Here is a 17,079-nt window from a genome sequence, read left to right as displayed (position 1 = left end):
ATAATTTAAGCTCTGCAAGAAGCTTTCCCTTTCCGAGGATAAAGATTCAATCAATCAGGGTATGAAAATAATTTATTTTTCAAAACCAGTGTGGTGTGAATTTCTTGATGGTTTGGGAAAAAAGACAAGTGCACTGGTTGTAAAATTGCCATCATCAGCACTGATGTTTTGCAGGGTGTAAATATTTTTAAGTTACCAATCTGCTTTACACAGTTTTTGTTTCAAGCTTTTGCTTTATTTTTGTGTATCATCATCAACAGCATAATGTGTGGTAAGTAATGTTATGACAGCTGACATAGGTGGCAGCTGGCATAGATGACCTTACAGGTCTTTCGTTGCCATCCTGTTGTGCTGATAGACACTCAATTTGTATGTACTTTTTGTTTGTTTATCGCCTGCAAAACAATAAACTGAACTGACGTTAATTATGATAATTGCAAAGACTCCTACAACTATTTGATGTCAGTCACCTTGGCGCACTTACATTAGAATAGATTTACCTTGTCCGGCATTTTTAATGCATCTCCATGTTGGGTATATATAATTTTTTTACTGGAACTGGCACTCCTTGTTAGTTTAAAGATAGACTACCTAGCTATATAAATTGCCATTCTTGGTACAGTGGCCGGTCGTCTTTAAATGTAGCGAACCTCGCAAACCACAAAGTTGCCAGATGGTATTTTTTATTGTATTTTTTTTAAATTTCTTGGCGCTTTATTTATCGGGTGCATGTTTTTTAAAACCCTTTTGAATATGTTATTTGTTTAGTGTTGATGTTGCAGATGTTCTATTCTCATCTAGCCTATCCTTTTTGGGCTACTTGCAAAAAAATTGGTTTGTTTTTGGGATTGGTTTGAAACAAGTTTTTGGCTGGGTAATTTTGTGGAATCTGGCAACTCTGCAAGGTTAACTTCTTTAACCTTTGTCAGACTGCATATTTTTACACCGTTAACAGGCGGCATGGTTACAATTGTACCCACGTACATTTTCCATTGAAATTTCCAAGTTAGTTATATTTTTTGTACGGTATGCCGTATTTATTGGTCAGAGCGTTTAAATACTGTGCTCTAGGGAAGTATAGCACGTGTTGCTGCACCAGTTCTCTCTCCATTCCCCTTTTATTTTTATCATCCTTTCTGTCCCTGCGATCAGCTATCGTCATCCCAGTCGTTCCACTTCGTTTCCTCTCCCTTCGTCTCTTGCCTTAGATAAGACAAGGCACGTGCAGTATTAGAGTTTTTGATTATATTTGAGTAGGACTAGTAGGAATTGGTAAGTTTTCTGCCGGAATTGGTTAAGTGTAAACTGTAGATTGAAAATTGGTTGTACTGTAGGCTATAAGTTTTGGAAGGTTGGTGAAGAAATCATGAGTGATGGTGATGCTGAATCTAGCATTTACGATAATCGAAGAACACGACGATTGAGGTCAGTATCATTTTGTGTCCACCTTATAGCCTACTTTTGTAGTACCGGTATTTCACAAAGAAACATTATACACATTTATTTACTTTTTTGCTGCCTTTCAGATATACGGCCGATGAAATAAGGCGTATGATTGAAGAATCTGATTCTGAATATGAGGAAGGCGCATATGTTGCATCTGACGATGAAAACTACATACCAGAAGCAGATGATGGCATTGAAGAAGCGTCCGACATTGAAGAAGAAATGGTGGTAGAACAGGAAGAAGAATACGACTCAGACGAGAGTGTTGAAGATGTCCCTGCCATGTCTCAACATGTTGATAGCATTTGGATTGCTAAGGATAAAACCGAATGGCATAGAGATCCGCTGCCAACTGCCCAAACAAGATTTCGTAACATCCTACGACAAAGAGGTGGGCCTGCAGCAACCAGCAATCTATTTACAGAAAAAGAGCTGTTCAAATCCATCATGAGTCCAGAGATGTGTGACATCATACTAAGAGAAACAAATCGAAAGGCTAGAAGAGTTTATGAAGCTTTCAACAACAATCTCTCTCGCAGAAAGATTTCGTAATGCTTCTGAACGGCCACCACTAAGAACATTCGAGCCCTTTACTGAAGTTGAGCTCAGTGCATTTATTGGCATCCTTATTGCTGCTGGTGTACACAGGAATAACAAAGAGAATCTGGAAGATATGTGGAAAGTAGATGCTTTGCCTCTTATACGTGCAGCTATGTCTCGTGACCGCTTCAAGTTGCTGCTCAGATTTATCAGATTTGACAACGATAATACACGTGCAGAGCGTGTGCAAACAGATAAAGCTGCACCAATACGAGATCTGTGGCTAATGCTGAATAAAAATTTGGAGAGAGCCTACAAGCCACATGAATGTATCACGATAGATGAACAATTGTTTCCATTTCGAGGACATACCAAATTCACACAGTATATACCATCTAAACCAGCTAAATATGGTATCAAGGTTTTCTGGGCTTGTGATGCATCAAACGCCTACCCGCTGCATGGTCAGCTTTATACTGGAAAACCAATAGATGGTCCCCGACAAACAAATGTTGGTGAGCGAACAGTTTTGGACCTGGTCTGTTTGTATAAAGGCTCTGGAAGAAATGTCACCACCGATAATTTTTTCACAGGTATGCAGCTAGCTAAATTATTGAACACCTGGGACATGACTTTAGTTGGAACAGTCAGAAAAAACAAGAGGTTTTTGCCAAGCAACATGCAGCCTGGCAAGGAAAGAGCACTTCACTCGACCAATTCGCCTACCATCGAGATGCAACAGTCTGTTCATATGTGCCAAAGAAAAACAGATCAGTTGTGCTTCTATCATCCATGCACATCACCGGAGAAGTCAAAGCAACACAATCAAGCAAACCAGAGATCATCACGTACTATAATAAAACCAAAGGGGGGGTGGACACAATGGACAAAATGCTGGGTGAATACACAGTAAAACGACGGACACTGCGTTGGCCTTTGGCGTTTTTCTATAACATGATCGACGTCACTGGCTTAGCGTCGTTTATCATCTACAGGGAACACAAGCCAGTGTTTAGGAAAAAGGACCAACGGAGAAAGTTCCTGAAAGATCTTGCGAAACAGCTATGTATGCCTTCAGTGGAAGCTCGCACTACCAACCGCATGATGATGAGAAACCGCTTCCTTCGAGCTGCAGTGGAAATGGTTCTAGGACGGCCAATTGCGACACCGCCAGAAGGGGCAGAAGCTAACCCCAAAGAACCCCATGGAAATCGAGGAGCTACACCGATTGTTGGCAGTTGCTATGTCTGCAGAGATCAGAAACAAAAACGACGTAAAACCAGGAAAGGCTGCGTGGCTTGCGTTCAGCCTGTGTGCGACGAACACTCCATAACAAAAACAAAGTGTATTACTTGTGACACTGACTAAACCCATCTCGACTAAGTTTTCTTTCATATTTCTGTGTCAAATAAATCATTTCTGTACTCTGTTTCATTCAACATTCAAAAAATTGTCTTTGTGTTATGTATACTGGCATTATTTAGATACACAATGTGCAAGGGTACAATTGTACCCATACCGCCTGTTAAGGGTGTAAAAACAACTCGACCCTAAATCTCGGTAACGTGTAAAGATTTTTTGCCGACATTTAGTCTGCATAATCTAACACAGAAATGTAGAGATGTCAGGAAGTTTCAGGTCTCTCGGGTTTCTAGAAAAAAGACTGTCGTATTTTAAAATTGGAATGGGTACAATTGTACCCATGCAGCCGGACGAAGGTTAAATGTAGCAAACCTAGTAAATCTCGCAAACCTCACAAGGTTTGTACAATTACCTAGTGATGGTTACTACTATCTAGGCTATGACTTTGAGGAAGGTTTGTGCATTTGTCAATTGATAGTTATGAGGTTTTCTCAGCAGGCATCTTTAAATGTCGCAAACTCCGAATTCTTCGCAAAACTTGAGAAGGTTTCTGCATTTGAAAGCCTACCCCAATAGGTTTTCATAGTCTCCCTAAAGAAGATAGATTTAGACTAGCAGCAAGTAATGGTAAGGTTGTCTGTAATCTAGGCCTATATATCTGTTTTATGCAAATTATGAACAGTTGAAAACCTCATCGGCCATCAATTGTAGAAACCTTTCTCAAGATTTGCGAGGTTTGCTACATTTAAAGATGCAAACCTTGCAGAGTTGCCAGATTGCACAAACATTACCCAGCCAAAAACACGTTTCAAACCAATCCCAAAATCAAACCAATTTTTTTGCAAGTAGCCCAAAAAGGATCCAAAGCATGTAGGTTTTAAACACACTTTAAATGACCAAAACTTTTGGAAAAACCGGTTTCGTTTACAAAGTATTCCTTACATTCTAAACACTCACAAAAACTTGTCATTAGGAACTTCTTCGTTGTGTGTCACACGCCGTAACCCAGAAACTACGGTCACCTGCAAAAGTTAAGTCACCCAACCATGGTCGAAGGGATTGAGTACTGATTCCCGAATGTCTGACTACCAAATATTGCGTTAATATTACCTTTCAACATCTCACAAATGTTGATCGCAAAGGCATTGCTTTAAACGTATTTATATCAAAACTAACCATAACCAACAAGGCAGATATTTTGATATTTTTTTATTGATAAAAATAAAACATCAACACTAAACAAATAACATATTCAAAAGGGTTTTAAAAAACATGCACTCGATAAATAAAGCGCCAAAAAATTTAAAAAAAATACAATTAAAAAAAATACCATCTGGCAACTTTGTGGTTTGTGGAGTTTGTGAGGTTTGTGGAGTTTGCTAGGTTTGTTACATTTGAAGATGCCCCAGTGGCCTTGGCTTAGACTAAATTTCAATGATATCATGTTGTTTCATGTCATTGTCCGGCAAACCATGAGCCCTGTTCACTGTTCAGCCATTGACACGGTCTATCAATATCATCTGTTTCTCCTTGCCTTAACCACTTTCAGATCAAAACAGTAACCAGTCCCTATTTAACCCAAATAATGGGACGCTTAGTCGCTTATATGTGAGGTTTTAAAACTACAATACATGTCCAGAAAGTTTGCAATCTAGTAAGTTTTATTGAATTACAGAGATATACAACCAAGCAACCACACGGCATTTAACATAATCCATTAAATTTGATTGGATTTCCATCCCATCAAACTATAAGCTACAAACGTTTTCGACCATACACACGTTAGCCCTTATCAATTGATAAGGGCTAACGTGTGTATGGCCGAAAACGTTTGTAGCTTATAGTTTATGTTCAATTTTAATGGATTATGTTAAATGCCGTGTGGTTGCTTGGTTGTATATGTCTGTGGTTGAAGAAAGTGACCTCTTTACCAAAATTATATTATATTCATTGAATTAATCTTCTATCCCACTAGCAATGTCCATAGATTCTTCATCAGACACTGCAAGGCCAGTACAAATAGGTATCAACTCATCATAAAAACAGCATCAAGTGTCATCTTGTTGACACCAGTTGGTCAGATAGCTTACTGCATGAGGGTGTTTGATCATTTAAACAATAATCTTATCAGTAGAGGAAAATGCAATGTGTACTACAAACACTGTGCTGGCATAAACAACTGAAGCTGCTTAACAAAAGCACAAATTTGTTTTTGTGGAACTCCCATCCGGATGGATTGTTTTCCTAAATCCTTTAAAGTTTCCGTCATTGGAATTAAGCTGGCTATTGATTTCAACATCTTCGGATAACCAACATTAATGTCATGCTTTATCTTGAATTGGTACGGTACGTTTCCATTTTGAGAGACTGTTTAAAAATGATTGACTGGCATATTTTTCTTTCTGATGGAGATCATTGATTGCTGCAATCTATTCATTGCTGCTATAAAACAATTCTCTAAGATCTTACAAGAATACATTTAGTGCAAATTACGACTGAATGATACAAATTCGAAATCTAACAGTTTTGTAAGTTTGAAAATAATAATATCATATATTTGTGGCTTAAGGGGGCAGTTCTACTTAGAATCGCATTTTTTGTACTTGTCATAAATAACAATCTACACACAAAAGTTCACCCACAAACCCCAACAAACCATATATTGCTGGAAAAAGGAGGAAACAAGCTATCCAAAAATATTTACTTTGTTAGGCTGGAGCAATCCATTAAGGGTTTATACCATTTTGAGTTTGTACATAAAATCAACTGATTGTCTCCATTGGAGCCCTAAAAACTCGAAAATGGCTAGAGGGAGGGACTTCAAACTGCATGGTGATCTAGTAGGGTATCCTAGCCATAAACTGATATATTTTTTAATATAAAAATTTTTATAATTGCTATGCATCAAGAGCAAATTTGACTTCAGGATTTAAATGTGACTTAATGTGGATCTTAATGTGGATTTAAATGTGTCAAGGATCTAAATGTGACTTTTTTTCTTCTATGTTCATTCACAACAACTTTGTATGCTCAATAAACTTGGTTAATCTTTTGAAAAGGTGGCGCTATTTAGCTTATTCATTATTAGATTTTGTAAGGAAAAATACAAAACATAGATCTTGCAACTAACATTCTCACAAAAATGCAAATTTTTATTCACATTTTAAACTGAGCTGCGTTCAGAAAACCTTCCGTTTGAAGCCTAATGAGAGCAAATAGGTAAAAACTGACTGCATATTCGGAATCTACGATAAATTTCCAATATATATATATCAATAAAATAAAAAAAAAATTGAAAAAACGTTTTTCTAAGTGGAACTGCCCCCTTAATAGCAATCGCTCTATTCCTTTTCATAAATCAGTGGTCTTCAACCTGGGATACAACATGCCCAAGTGCATACCAGACTAAAAGTAGGGTATACCATTGAGAAAGGGCGCACAAAGTGGATGCAGACTATTGTAGAGCTGGACTGCGATACAAATCTTATTGTGATTGCACAAAATAAAAGTTTAAACATGGAGGATATCCATATCTGACTCCCAAAATAGGTTATAATCAGTTTTTGTTCTTCAATTGCCAATCGTGAACCAAGCATCGGCGGCCTCGGATCAATAATTACACCAGGTGTTCCTATTATATATTGTATGAATAATTTTTGATACTTCTGGTTCAAAACAATTGTTTCCCCTCATTGTGTTTCCCAATTGTGCAACTAGCGTTTCCCCAGCCCACCAACAACATGCATCAATTGCATCATTGATCAGACGGTTAATTGTGTTACAATTTTGCTTTAGAGTCAACGACTTTATTATTCGTAATTAGTATATAATTACACAAACTCATAAATTTATAATATTTTCATTTGAAAAAGTATGTGCTTGATGTTTTATATAGGCCTAGTCAATATTTTATGCAAAGAAATTATAGAGTTCGAGAACTTTTCTACAGACCATGCCACATCTCACATCATTTTTAGCCACATAAATTCATCTACTTGGTGATCATTGACTGTGTAGTTTCTTGAAGATAACGAAAGCATGTTGAAGGAAACTTGTAGATATAATGATAAACCATCAGAGAGGAGTTATTGGATCGCCACACAGATTTAAATTAAACAAACTTCATTCCAAGAAATGGACCATACTTTTTGATAGGAACTATTCTTTGTCTCCATTGTCTCAGTAAACACTGCCATTCAAAAGGTGTACAAAGTTTTTGAATTATTTTAAAACCTAACCTGTACCACTAGGATAAAGGTTAAAGGGTACTGTCCTATGCTAAATGCATTTTTGAATGTGGTAAGAGTCTGCTTATCTTTTGTTGGTTTCCCAGTAGTGTTTGCTACTTTGATCTCAAAACTATATATGACATCAACAATAAATTAATGTTTTTGTCATTGTCTAATTTTTTTAGGAATTTTTGCCTATGTCAACTATTGCACTCCTCGGGACAGAAAGTACATTTTGGGAACTCTCGTTAATGGATTGAAAAGATTGGAATATCGTGGCTATGACTCGGCAGGTGAGGTTTTGTGAATATCAGTGATTGCAGCGACTGAACATTAGGGAGGCCAAAAAAAATCGAAATTTTTTACTTTTTTTTGCACACCCTCTCATTTGAGGATGATTCATGAAAAAACGACACTGTGAAAATTTGAAGTCAATCCGACAAGAGGAAGTGCTCTCCCACCGACCTCTAAATTTGCTTTCTTTGGCATAATTCGTCAAAATTCCTTGAATATGTGACGTAATTCTTTTTGACTTATCTACTTTGCAGTTGCAGCATTTTTGTGTTAACCATTGTTTTACTCTGAATTTATGATACAATAAGTGTTTCCACATGCAGAAAAACATGAATAATACACAAAATGGATCATATTAACAAGCGTTTGGTGTGAACTTAAATGCACAAAACTTTAGCAAAAACCGCTTAAAAGTACGTTCACCAATCATGATCGCATCGCTTCACGTGACAACACATTGCCCAGAAAATGCAAAAGAAATGTTTGCAAAGATTCAAGCTGTTGACTTTATTTAGTGGTGCTGTTGGCTTTTACTTGCACTTGTTGGAAGCAGCAGTTTTCTGTGGTGCTCGACCACCTGATAGAGGAGCTGGCGCTGTTGTTGATTTTTTGTAAGGACCTCTTTGAAGTCAGTAGCTAATTTGGCTGCCCGTTCTGCACAATCATTGACGACTATGAGATCACGCACACCTTTGCATGCTTCTGTGTAATCTTCACGATCACGCCATGTGTTGACAGAAGCAGTTAGAAATTCTTTTGACAAATGAAGTGACTCGAAAAGGTTAAGTGAACGCTGTGTTACAAATTGTGCCAAAGAGAGATGTTGAAACTTGACAATTTTGTTTGGGGCAACACAACGAACATCTTTAGGAAATGGGTCTTTCTTATGAATATTAACGATTGCCTTCTTTACATCATCTGCGATATTATCACTGAATAAAGGCAGTGCAGCAAGATCCTCACTGATGTACCACAAGTGCAACCTCAACTTTTTTTCTGCCACTTGAGAAATTGCATTGTCAACTTCTTTATATTGCTCTGTGAGCTGTAGCATTGCTAGGTCCTTTGTAGGGGCAGATATTGATGGTGCTGCAAACCAAAAAGTGGCATAATGGTAGTTATAAATAGGCAAATTCTCCACAGTGATTCAATCTCTCGTTTGCTCATGTTGAATTGATTTCTGTCTTGATCGTTGTTATTCACTGGTACGAAAAGCAAATGAATCGGCTTGTTTTCCAACTGTTCCAATTATGAGCTAACAATATCAAAATTTTTATGACTAGGCGTACTGCATCTTCATGCCATGCGTAAAACTAATCCTTTCAAGCAGCGGTTCTAATAAATCCGCTTTGCGACCTAGGTGTCAATATAAACAAGACAGTAAGCTTAATCAAAGTCTATTTTAATTGAGTAAAATAGCGTTATGGTTATGACGTCACCACATTTCACGCCCCCCAAGGATTTTTGAAAAGTCGGCGCCCATGGCCATTACATTGGGTCTTCTGTTGCCATTACATTGGGTCTTCTGTTGTCATCACCATCTGTCGTACACCACCTTGGTCTATCAAAAACTGGCAGTCTTCTGGTATTGTTCTGGTACTGAGCTTTGGGGAATGAGAAGATGAGGTTCTCATTATACTAAGCCTTCGGCACTAAGGAGAGTAGGGTGGCCACTGGCCAGTTCCTTTCTCTCGGCCGCCTTTACTTCAGCAACTACGCCCACCCAATTTATTACACCCTGGGAAGAGGTGAGCGGTGTTTTTCAACAACCAGCTGAAGCCGGGAGTCAAACCAGGTTTGCATAATTGGAAAGCCAACGCCTTATCCGTTGCGCCATCCCACCGCTCAAAATTAAAGGATGAATACCATAAAGTAAAGATAATTACTGTAAAGTAAAGAATTTTGCATATTTGTACATGATTTTAACCCCAATTTGCACAAAAATCATGCTTGTTTGAAACTTAGAAGGAACACTGTTTACAGTTCATAAAACATAAAATGCTTCACAAACAATGATTATTGCAAATTATTAAAGTTTTTTTTTTTTTTATTGATACCAGGATAATTGCTTTCTGTCTCTTTCTACAACTTGGAGAAAACACTGTTTTTGTGATTCATCCATTGAAGGCAGAGACACATTGAAGTTGCTAAATAGTTTTACAGCTCTTTCAGCAGAGTTGTTTATTACTTGATAGCCTTTGACGATATCTTTTGCCACTTTATAGCTTTCCAAAGCATCCCACAGTTCTGTATCTTCACGAAAAAAATCAAGGCAATTTCATCAAAAAACAACAATGAGCCGTTTCCAATACAGGTTTCCACTTTCAAATGGTGCCCTCATTAAAATATCTTTATCGTGAATCTCTAACTTTAAACTTCGATTTAATCTTGTACAATTTTTCTTTTTTTAATACATTTATCTTGTTGATCATTCTCTGTTTTTCCTAAGCTGAATCAACATCATTGCTTGCAAGTAGGCATCATTTCCTCGCTTAAATACCGCAAATGTTATAAAAGAGCTTTAGCTGCAGCGTCAGCTATTGTTTGATTTTTATATACAACTGCAGTGAGCGGTAACGCTGCATATCATTTGACTGGGGAATCTGTTATGACTGGTGATTTTATCCATGCCTCAATGTACACAAGTGATGCAAACAATCCGAACTCTGGACAGCATTTTTCCTCTTGTTTTGTCAAGCCAAACTGGTTTCGCAAACAATATATTTTGAGAACATAAATGACCTTGGCCATCCACCGTGGATGGTGGAAGACACCTGTAAGCCGAAATCATACGCCATGCTGTGGTTTTTCTCCAAAGGAAAATTAGAGCAACTTCAATAAGCTCCCGATAATCATCCTTTGGTATAACTACACTACCATTCATTGAGTGTACAATGTAGAATTTTTACAGGTTTTTTCTTGAAATCCGCAAGAGTGGTTTTTAAACGAGGATCATCACAAACTCCATATGCAACTTTGTTGAGGCTTGACCACTTTTCCTTGAAGCTTTTAAACAACGAAATGGTTAGAGCTGAAAATGAACCAGAGACAGCAGAAAATACATCACCACATAAGATATAATTTCATGTATGTGATGCCTATAGGCTAACCAAAGCAGTTTACATTCCATTTCCCTTTCCAGCAAGTGACAAGCTCCATTAATAGACCCAGTGTTTGAAGCTGTAGTGTCAAATGACATCCCAACAATCACATCATTAAACTCCAACCTTTAACAGCTTCGAAAACACTCTTGAAAATCAGAACCCCTGTACTGTACCCCTTTCGACGTTCGGAACACCTAAAAGCATTTCATCACTCTTACAGGTAGCAATTATTACAACTCTTTCTTCTTTTTCCTCATTCCCTTCTATTGATGGAACAATTTCTCCATTCCAATGAACTATAACTCCTTGCCATCCTTCAACGCTTATTTTCGCCCTTCCTTTTTCAGTCACTCGGTTTCCTATTCTGGTTTGAGGGGACGATAAGTTTGAGGACTGCTATAACAGCCAGCCTCGAAGAATGGATGAACTTCTAGTATCTGAGTGCCTTGGGAAGCACATTAACAGATATTTATCCGCATGTTTAATCGCGGGATGATGCGATGCCTAATTCAGGGGGGGCACATTTTCCCCTTACATTTGAGTTATAGTTTTATTACAAGTTACATTAATTTATTTGTTTATATGTAAATCTAATTCTAAATATAGTAGCGTCATTGTAGAAGTTGCAAAAATAAACCCAAAGAAAAAAGCCTAGTGAAACTTTGCACAGAAGAAAATAGTAGCGTCATTGTAGAAGTTTTCCGATTTGTGCCCAGAGCATTGTGACGCAAGAAGCCACACGACCTCTTTCGGTGGAAGTTATGCGACGTAATTAAGCAAGCAACCACCTGCGCCGAGTCCCGGGCGGGTGGGCCGCGCCCGCCGGACATTTCAGGAATTAAAAAAAAGATTAATTCAATTTTAAGTCCAAAAATTTCTGTAACCATCTGCCACCTTCTAATACTAGCCTACTTACCTTATTCGCAAGGTTTTGTCGCCATATGATAGGCCCTACTAGACCTACTAATTAAGCGATTAGTTTTCGTCAATTATTGCCATGTTACATTCATGCAACGTTAATCAACGTTGATTCGCCGTTAAACGAGCAAAAGTGTCCAGCCGCGCGGTTTGTCTCCACTCTGCCACTCGTAAGCCCAGTGCTATAAATCAAGTAAATTGCGCAAACCTGTGAGGAACTTCATTCGCAGCAAAAGTCTAACCGCAATTTCCACTGCTGTTACATCGTTTTAACATCGCCAGATGTTAAATCGGTTTAAAAACTGTAGCATTGTTCTTCAAAGGAGTAATTTTCTCTCAAACGATGTCATCAATTAACTCTGCTGCTAAAATGCTCTATTTTGTCGTCTCAACCATCACAGTTGCGTCTGTTACGTCACTGATATTAAACTGTGCACTACTGCACAGTGCACACGTGTTGGTTTGGCCGGATGAAACCGTTGGTTGTCATTAGTTGCAATTCAGCTCCTTCGTTATATAACTGTTCTAATTGTAGATTCAATGTAAGCTCGGTTCAATAGCGAAGTTTATCGCTAGATATTTGCAATTTATAGTAGTAGGAACTAGGAAGCCTAGATCTTGGACCTCGGTGGTAGGAAAACAACAGTAGAGTTCTACATTATTATTGGTGATCACGACGTGACGTGACAGTATGTGTTCGCCCGCCCAGCTATTTTGAAAACTCGGCGCCTATGACAGCAACCAATGCATAAACTTTCTTGGACTGGTTTGTTGCTTAATAACCTTGTTGGTAACAAATTTTTTGTAGTTGATATATATCGGTATCGACCTAAAAATTTCATAAATATCGGTATCGGCATCGGCCTGAAAAAGTGATATCGGTCGAGCTCTAACTTTGGGAAAATGTTTTTTTAGGGTATTGTATCCAAATGAGTTATGAGCATCCACGCTACATTAAACTTTAATTTTTCGTATTCTAAGTTGGACCACCCTAATCTTCATTTCGTAGTTGAGACGGCGAAGAACCACACCCCATACAGGCAGCTGACATCGCCCCTGACATGGAAATTATATTCTCGCAACAATTGTTCATGCTATGCAATGACGATTTGTATTGCTAGTTCCTGTGTTATTTCTCGGCGGACAAATATGACCGATCAAGATGGTACTTCCCGCGGACAACACGGTGAATTTCGAGGCCTGTTATATGTAAAAGAAAATGGAAAAAAATTTTTGGGGGGTTCTCGAAATTTTGCCAAAAAAAGCAAATTTAGAGGTCGGTGAGAGAGCACTTCCTCTTGTCGGATTGACTTCAAATTTTCACAGTGTCGTTTTTTCATGAATCCTCCTCAAATGATAGGGTGTGCAAACAAAAATAAAAAGTTTCGATTTTTTTTGGCCACCCTACAGTGAACATTTGTAAGATCAGCCTTCCTGTTGTACCTTCAGCTTATTAGCTCTTGTCAACCGCCACAGATGGTTCATAAAGACCAAACTTCTGTGATTTTATCTACAAAAGAAACTATTCGTCAATAACCGGCGCCCCCAGCTAGTGGTTAATAACGTCATTGCTTGATTGAGATTGACGTCATCGCAGGAATCGCCGTGGACGGAGGCAACACTTTGACTAACGGAGACAATGGGAGACCCACCGCCCTCATCAAGCAGAGAGGAAAAGTGAAAGTCTTGGAAGACAAAATTTACAGTGAGTGTCATTCCGTATTCCTTGTAACGCAATGCGTCAGCTTACGTCGATGGAACGTGCATTAATGTGCAGTCAATGCGTCAGATTACGTCGATGGAACGTGCATTAATGTGCAGTCAACGTTCAAGCACAAAATGATTTTCAGGTTGGGATATGGTTATTAGTTAACTCACTGCCCCTAAGCATTATTGATTGTAGTGAGCAGTTACAACATTTAGCTTGCCACTGGAGGCGGTTTGCCCCTTGTAAATCACACCCCCTCCTCTTCAATACGTAAAAACTCACCTTTGAGGGAATGAGCCTTGTTCAATTCATAAAACAATATTTGTTTGCAGAAAGCGACAGTCTTGATTTTAAGGTGGAGTTCAACAGCCATGCCGGGATTGCACACACTCGGTGGGCCACGCATGGGGTCCCCAACTCGGTGAACAGCCACCCCCAACGATCCGACGACGACAATGGTAGGTCGCGTCTTCTTGTTTTCAGATGTCGTGTTTTCAGTAGTTCCCAGCATAAGATCCCAGCATATTTTCGCATTTGTTGTTACAAAACAATGCTTTGGATCCCTCCGCTATTGTTCGCCGCTAACCTCTCCTCCCTTCTCAGGCTTCGTGGTGGTCCACAATGGAATCGTGACCAACTACAAGACAATAAAGACGTTTTTGGTGAGTACAAGACAATAAAGACGTTCTTGGTGAGTCTCTTTTGCTGGTTGTACCCCCGTTTCAGTTGGGGGACGCCTCTTCTAAAGTCTTTCATATCAAACTACTGACGTTGCACGATGACGTACTCGATTACGTATTTCCAGCAAAGCCACAACTACGAGTTCGAATCCGACACGGACACCGAAGTGATCGCCAAGTTGATCAAGTATTTGTGGGACAACAGGGAGAGCGATGACATCCGGTTCAATACCTTGGTAGAGCGGGCCATCCAACAGATGGTGCGTTTGATGTGGAGTGTTGGCATTGTGACGTAATTGCTACTGTTTGTTCTTACGGCGTTGTACTTCCTTGTTGAGAATATCGCAGTGCGCCAATATTTCGGTTTAATTATTAATCCTTCATAAATTAAGTTTTATTGCTTCTTCGGCAACTCTTTGTGTTGATCAAAGGTGTTCCGAGCGGCAGCATTCCAACATGTACATTATTGCGTACAAGATGTTGCCATTCCAAGAATACTTCGACCAAACTTAAACAATGGCAACTCCATATATGGTCACTTCCAAAAGACCGCGGCCTGATGCTAACAAGCGGCGTTGTCGTGTATGATCCGTGACTAGGGTGTACCAAAATACACCCTAGGTAGGCCCGGTAGGGTGTACCACCTAGGGTGTATTGTGTGATTGTTACATTGCCACTTTAGCCAGCTATAGCAAAAATTTGTATAAAATAATTTTTAGAGTAAATTAACTAGATTTTTTACAAAAAACGCTATTTTAGGAAATATCTAAAAAAAACTACATTACCTAGACCCATAAAATGTATTAAACACTCATAGGAATGAATATTGGTGTTCTGAAACTTTTGGTGATTATTAGAGCTTTCTAACTGTAGTGGTTTTCAAGTTATATCATTTTTTTTAAATTTGGGTTGTTTCTATGGAAACGTGAAGAAAATAGGCGTCAAACATCAATGAAATTTGAAAATGTTTTATATTAGCATTAGTTTTGACCCCAAACACAACTTTTTGCCAGCCAACAGCAAGATCAGTGAAAGTAAGTTTTTTGGTACACCCCATCTGTGACCCCCTGACTAATACCCCCCTTCCTGTGTGCGCTCACTTGTTGTGTTTGATCCTTTGAATTGGAGATAATTAATTTTACACTTGATGGTGTCCACAGGAGGGAGCTGGAGCGTTCGTGTTCAAAAGCAAGCACTTCCCCGGACAATGTATCGCCACCAGGTAAGTGGTGGCCACGTTACTAGGCGTTGCTATGTACAAGGGGAATCCCCATTATGTGTAGGCTGTGTCAACCTAAATCCTTGTTGCCACGTGTCGTGTACCTAGGGTCTATGAAAAAAACAAGACGCTAAGAACGTGCATTGATAAAATTCTTCCGTTAGGAATCAGCTTTGTTGATTGCATCACCGTCAAACATGCGCTAAAACAAAATTGTGGGGCATTGGATAAATAATTTCTCCAAACTAGGCGATATATTCAAACAAACTTTGACTGGGTGTGTGGTAAAGACGACATGCTCGTTGTTTCGGCTATCGGGCGGTTATCTTGTAACAAATATGCTTCTCAATGAAAAATTTTGTTGCCTGCGACGAAAATGGTTCAAGATCATATTTTCTCACGCCTGTTTTTAAAACGTCGACCTTTGCTATTGCCTGTGTTTTTGAGAATTAGCTCAGAAGTTGGAAAATGACAAAATAAACGCATTGTAATTGTTTGCGAAGCACCAATTCTAAGTATTGTAAAAATCGAATCCTACCAAAACAGCAGCCACCATAAAGTCTTATTCACCATAAAGTCTTATCCACCATAAAGTCTTATTCACCATAAAGTCTTATCCACCATGAATTCTTATTCACCATAAAGTCTTATTCACGGAGCTCTGAGGGGAAGTCCCTAAACTAGCATCGCTGATACCGATCAGCTCGTGTGCCTCGTGCAACGTTATTTTCCGCGCATCATGTCCTGCGACCAATGCGACGTCTACACGAGAGGTGCAAACTGAGCCCAGTCTTGGTAACATTCGGTATTTCATATCGTCCACCCTCGCCATTGAGCGAGCAGACAAACATTTGTTCCAAAGTTGGTTTGTTGCCTCGATATATCCAGTACCTCGCTTATCGCGGCTTCACGTTGTTCTGGTCCGTTGCGTTGGTGGTTTACGTCATAATCGTCGCGTGTCTCCTCATTCACTGATTGTTGTTCAGACGCGAAAGTCCTCTGCTGATCGGAGTTCGGAGCAAATCGAAGCTGACGACTGACAACATCCCGATCCTGTACAGCAGCAGTGAGTTGCCTCATATGAGCATTGAGCAGCAGGTGACGCGTTAGCTTGAGGAGGCCGCCCCTCTGCCCAGCTTTCCTGTTGGGAAGGGAGTTCTGTCCTTTAGTCGGATTTTGTTCGATAGAGTCATTGTAGAAAGGAAGAACTGCATCTTGTACAAGCTTTTAAGACCATGAGCACTTTATTACCTCAAATGCCCCATAAAGTGATGGAACGTTCTGCATTTGTCACTCGAAGATTGTTGCAACCCGGAACGGTGCCGCCCACGGCGACCGTGCCAAGCAGACCGTGCCATCCTTGGCGACCGTGCCAAGCTGACATTCAATTATTTCAGGTTTCCTTCAAGTGAACAGGTTTCGTGTTTTAGGTTTCTGATGTTGACGAACTTGCTCATTGTAAACGTTTGCTCACGTGGTTTTTGATTATTGCTTCATTATGACGTCATTATGCACCAACCAAGTGTGTGCGTGGCTCGTATCGAGGCTAGTGACGTCACAGCGTTGGCATTGTTGCGCA

At 39.3% G+C, this 17,079-nt stretch overlaps 1 protein-coding gene across 1 annotated transcript in view; it reads left to right on the top strand.

Annotated features, from left to right (window-relative positions):
• The first annotated feature begins 178 nt into the window (after positions 1-178).
• Positions 179-17,079, top strand: part of LOC145769544 (glutamine--fructose-6-phosphate aminotransferase [isomerizing] 2-like) — a 30,294-nt gene continuing 13,393 nt past the window's right edge. Inside the window, exons 1-8 of the mRNA XM_082581195.1 lie at positions 179-271; positions 7,763-7,870; positions 13,491-13,598; positions 13,934-14,059; positions 14,205-14,263; positions 14,407-14,541; positions 15,442-15,503; positions 16,487-16,566. Coding sequence (XP_082437321.1) covers positions 265-271; positions 7,763-7,870; positions 13,491-13,598; positions 13,934-14,059; positions 14,205-14,263; positions 14,407-14,541; positions 15,442-15,503; positions 16,487-16,566 — 685 coding nt within the window. The 5' untranslated portion in view covers positions 179-264. The remainder of the gene's footprint in view (positions 272-7,762; positions 7,871-13,490; positions 13,599-13,933; positions 14,060-14,204; positions 14,264-14,406; positions 14,542-15,441; positions 15,504-16,486; positions 16,567-17,079) is intronic.

The sequence above is a fragment of the Aplidium turbinatum genome, chromosome 4 (assembly GCF_918807975.1).
Source record: "Aplidium turbinatum chromosome 4, kaAplTurb1.1, whole genome shotgun sequence".
In the NCBI taxonomy this organism is placed as follows: domain Eukaryota; kingdom Metazoa; phylum Chordata; class Ascidiacea; order Aplousobranchia; family Polyclinidae; genus Aplidium; species Aplidium turbinatum.
This window is presented reverse-complemented; position numbering and strand designations above follow the sequence as displayed.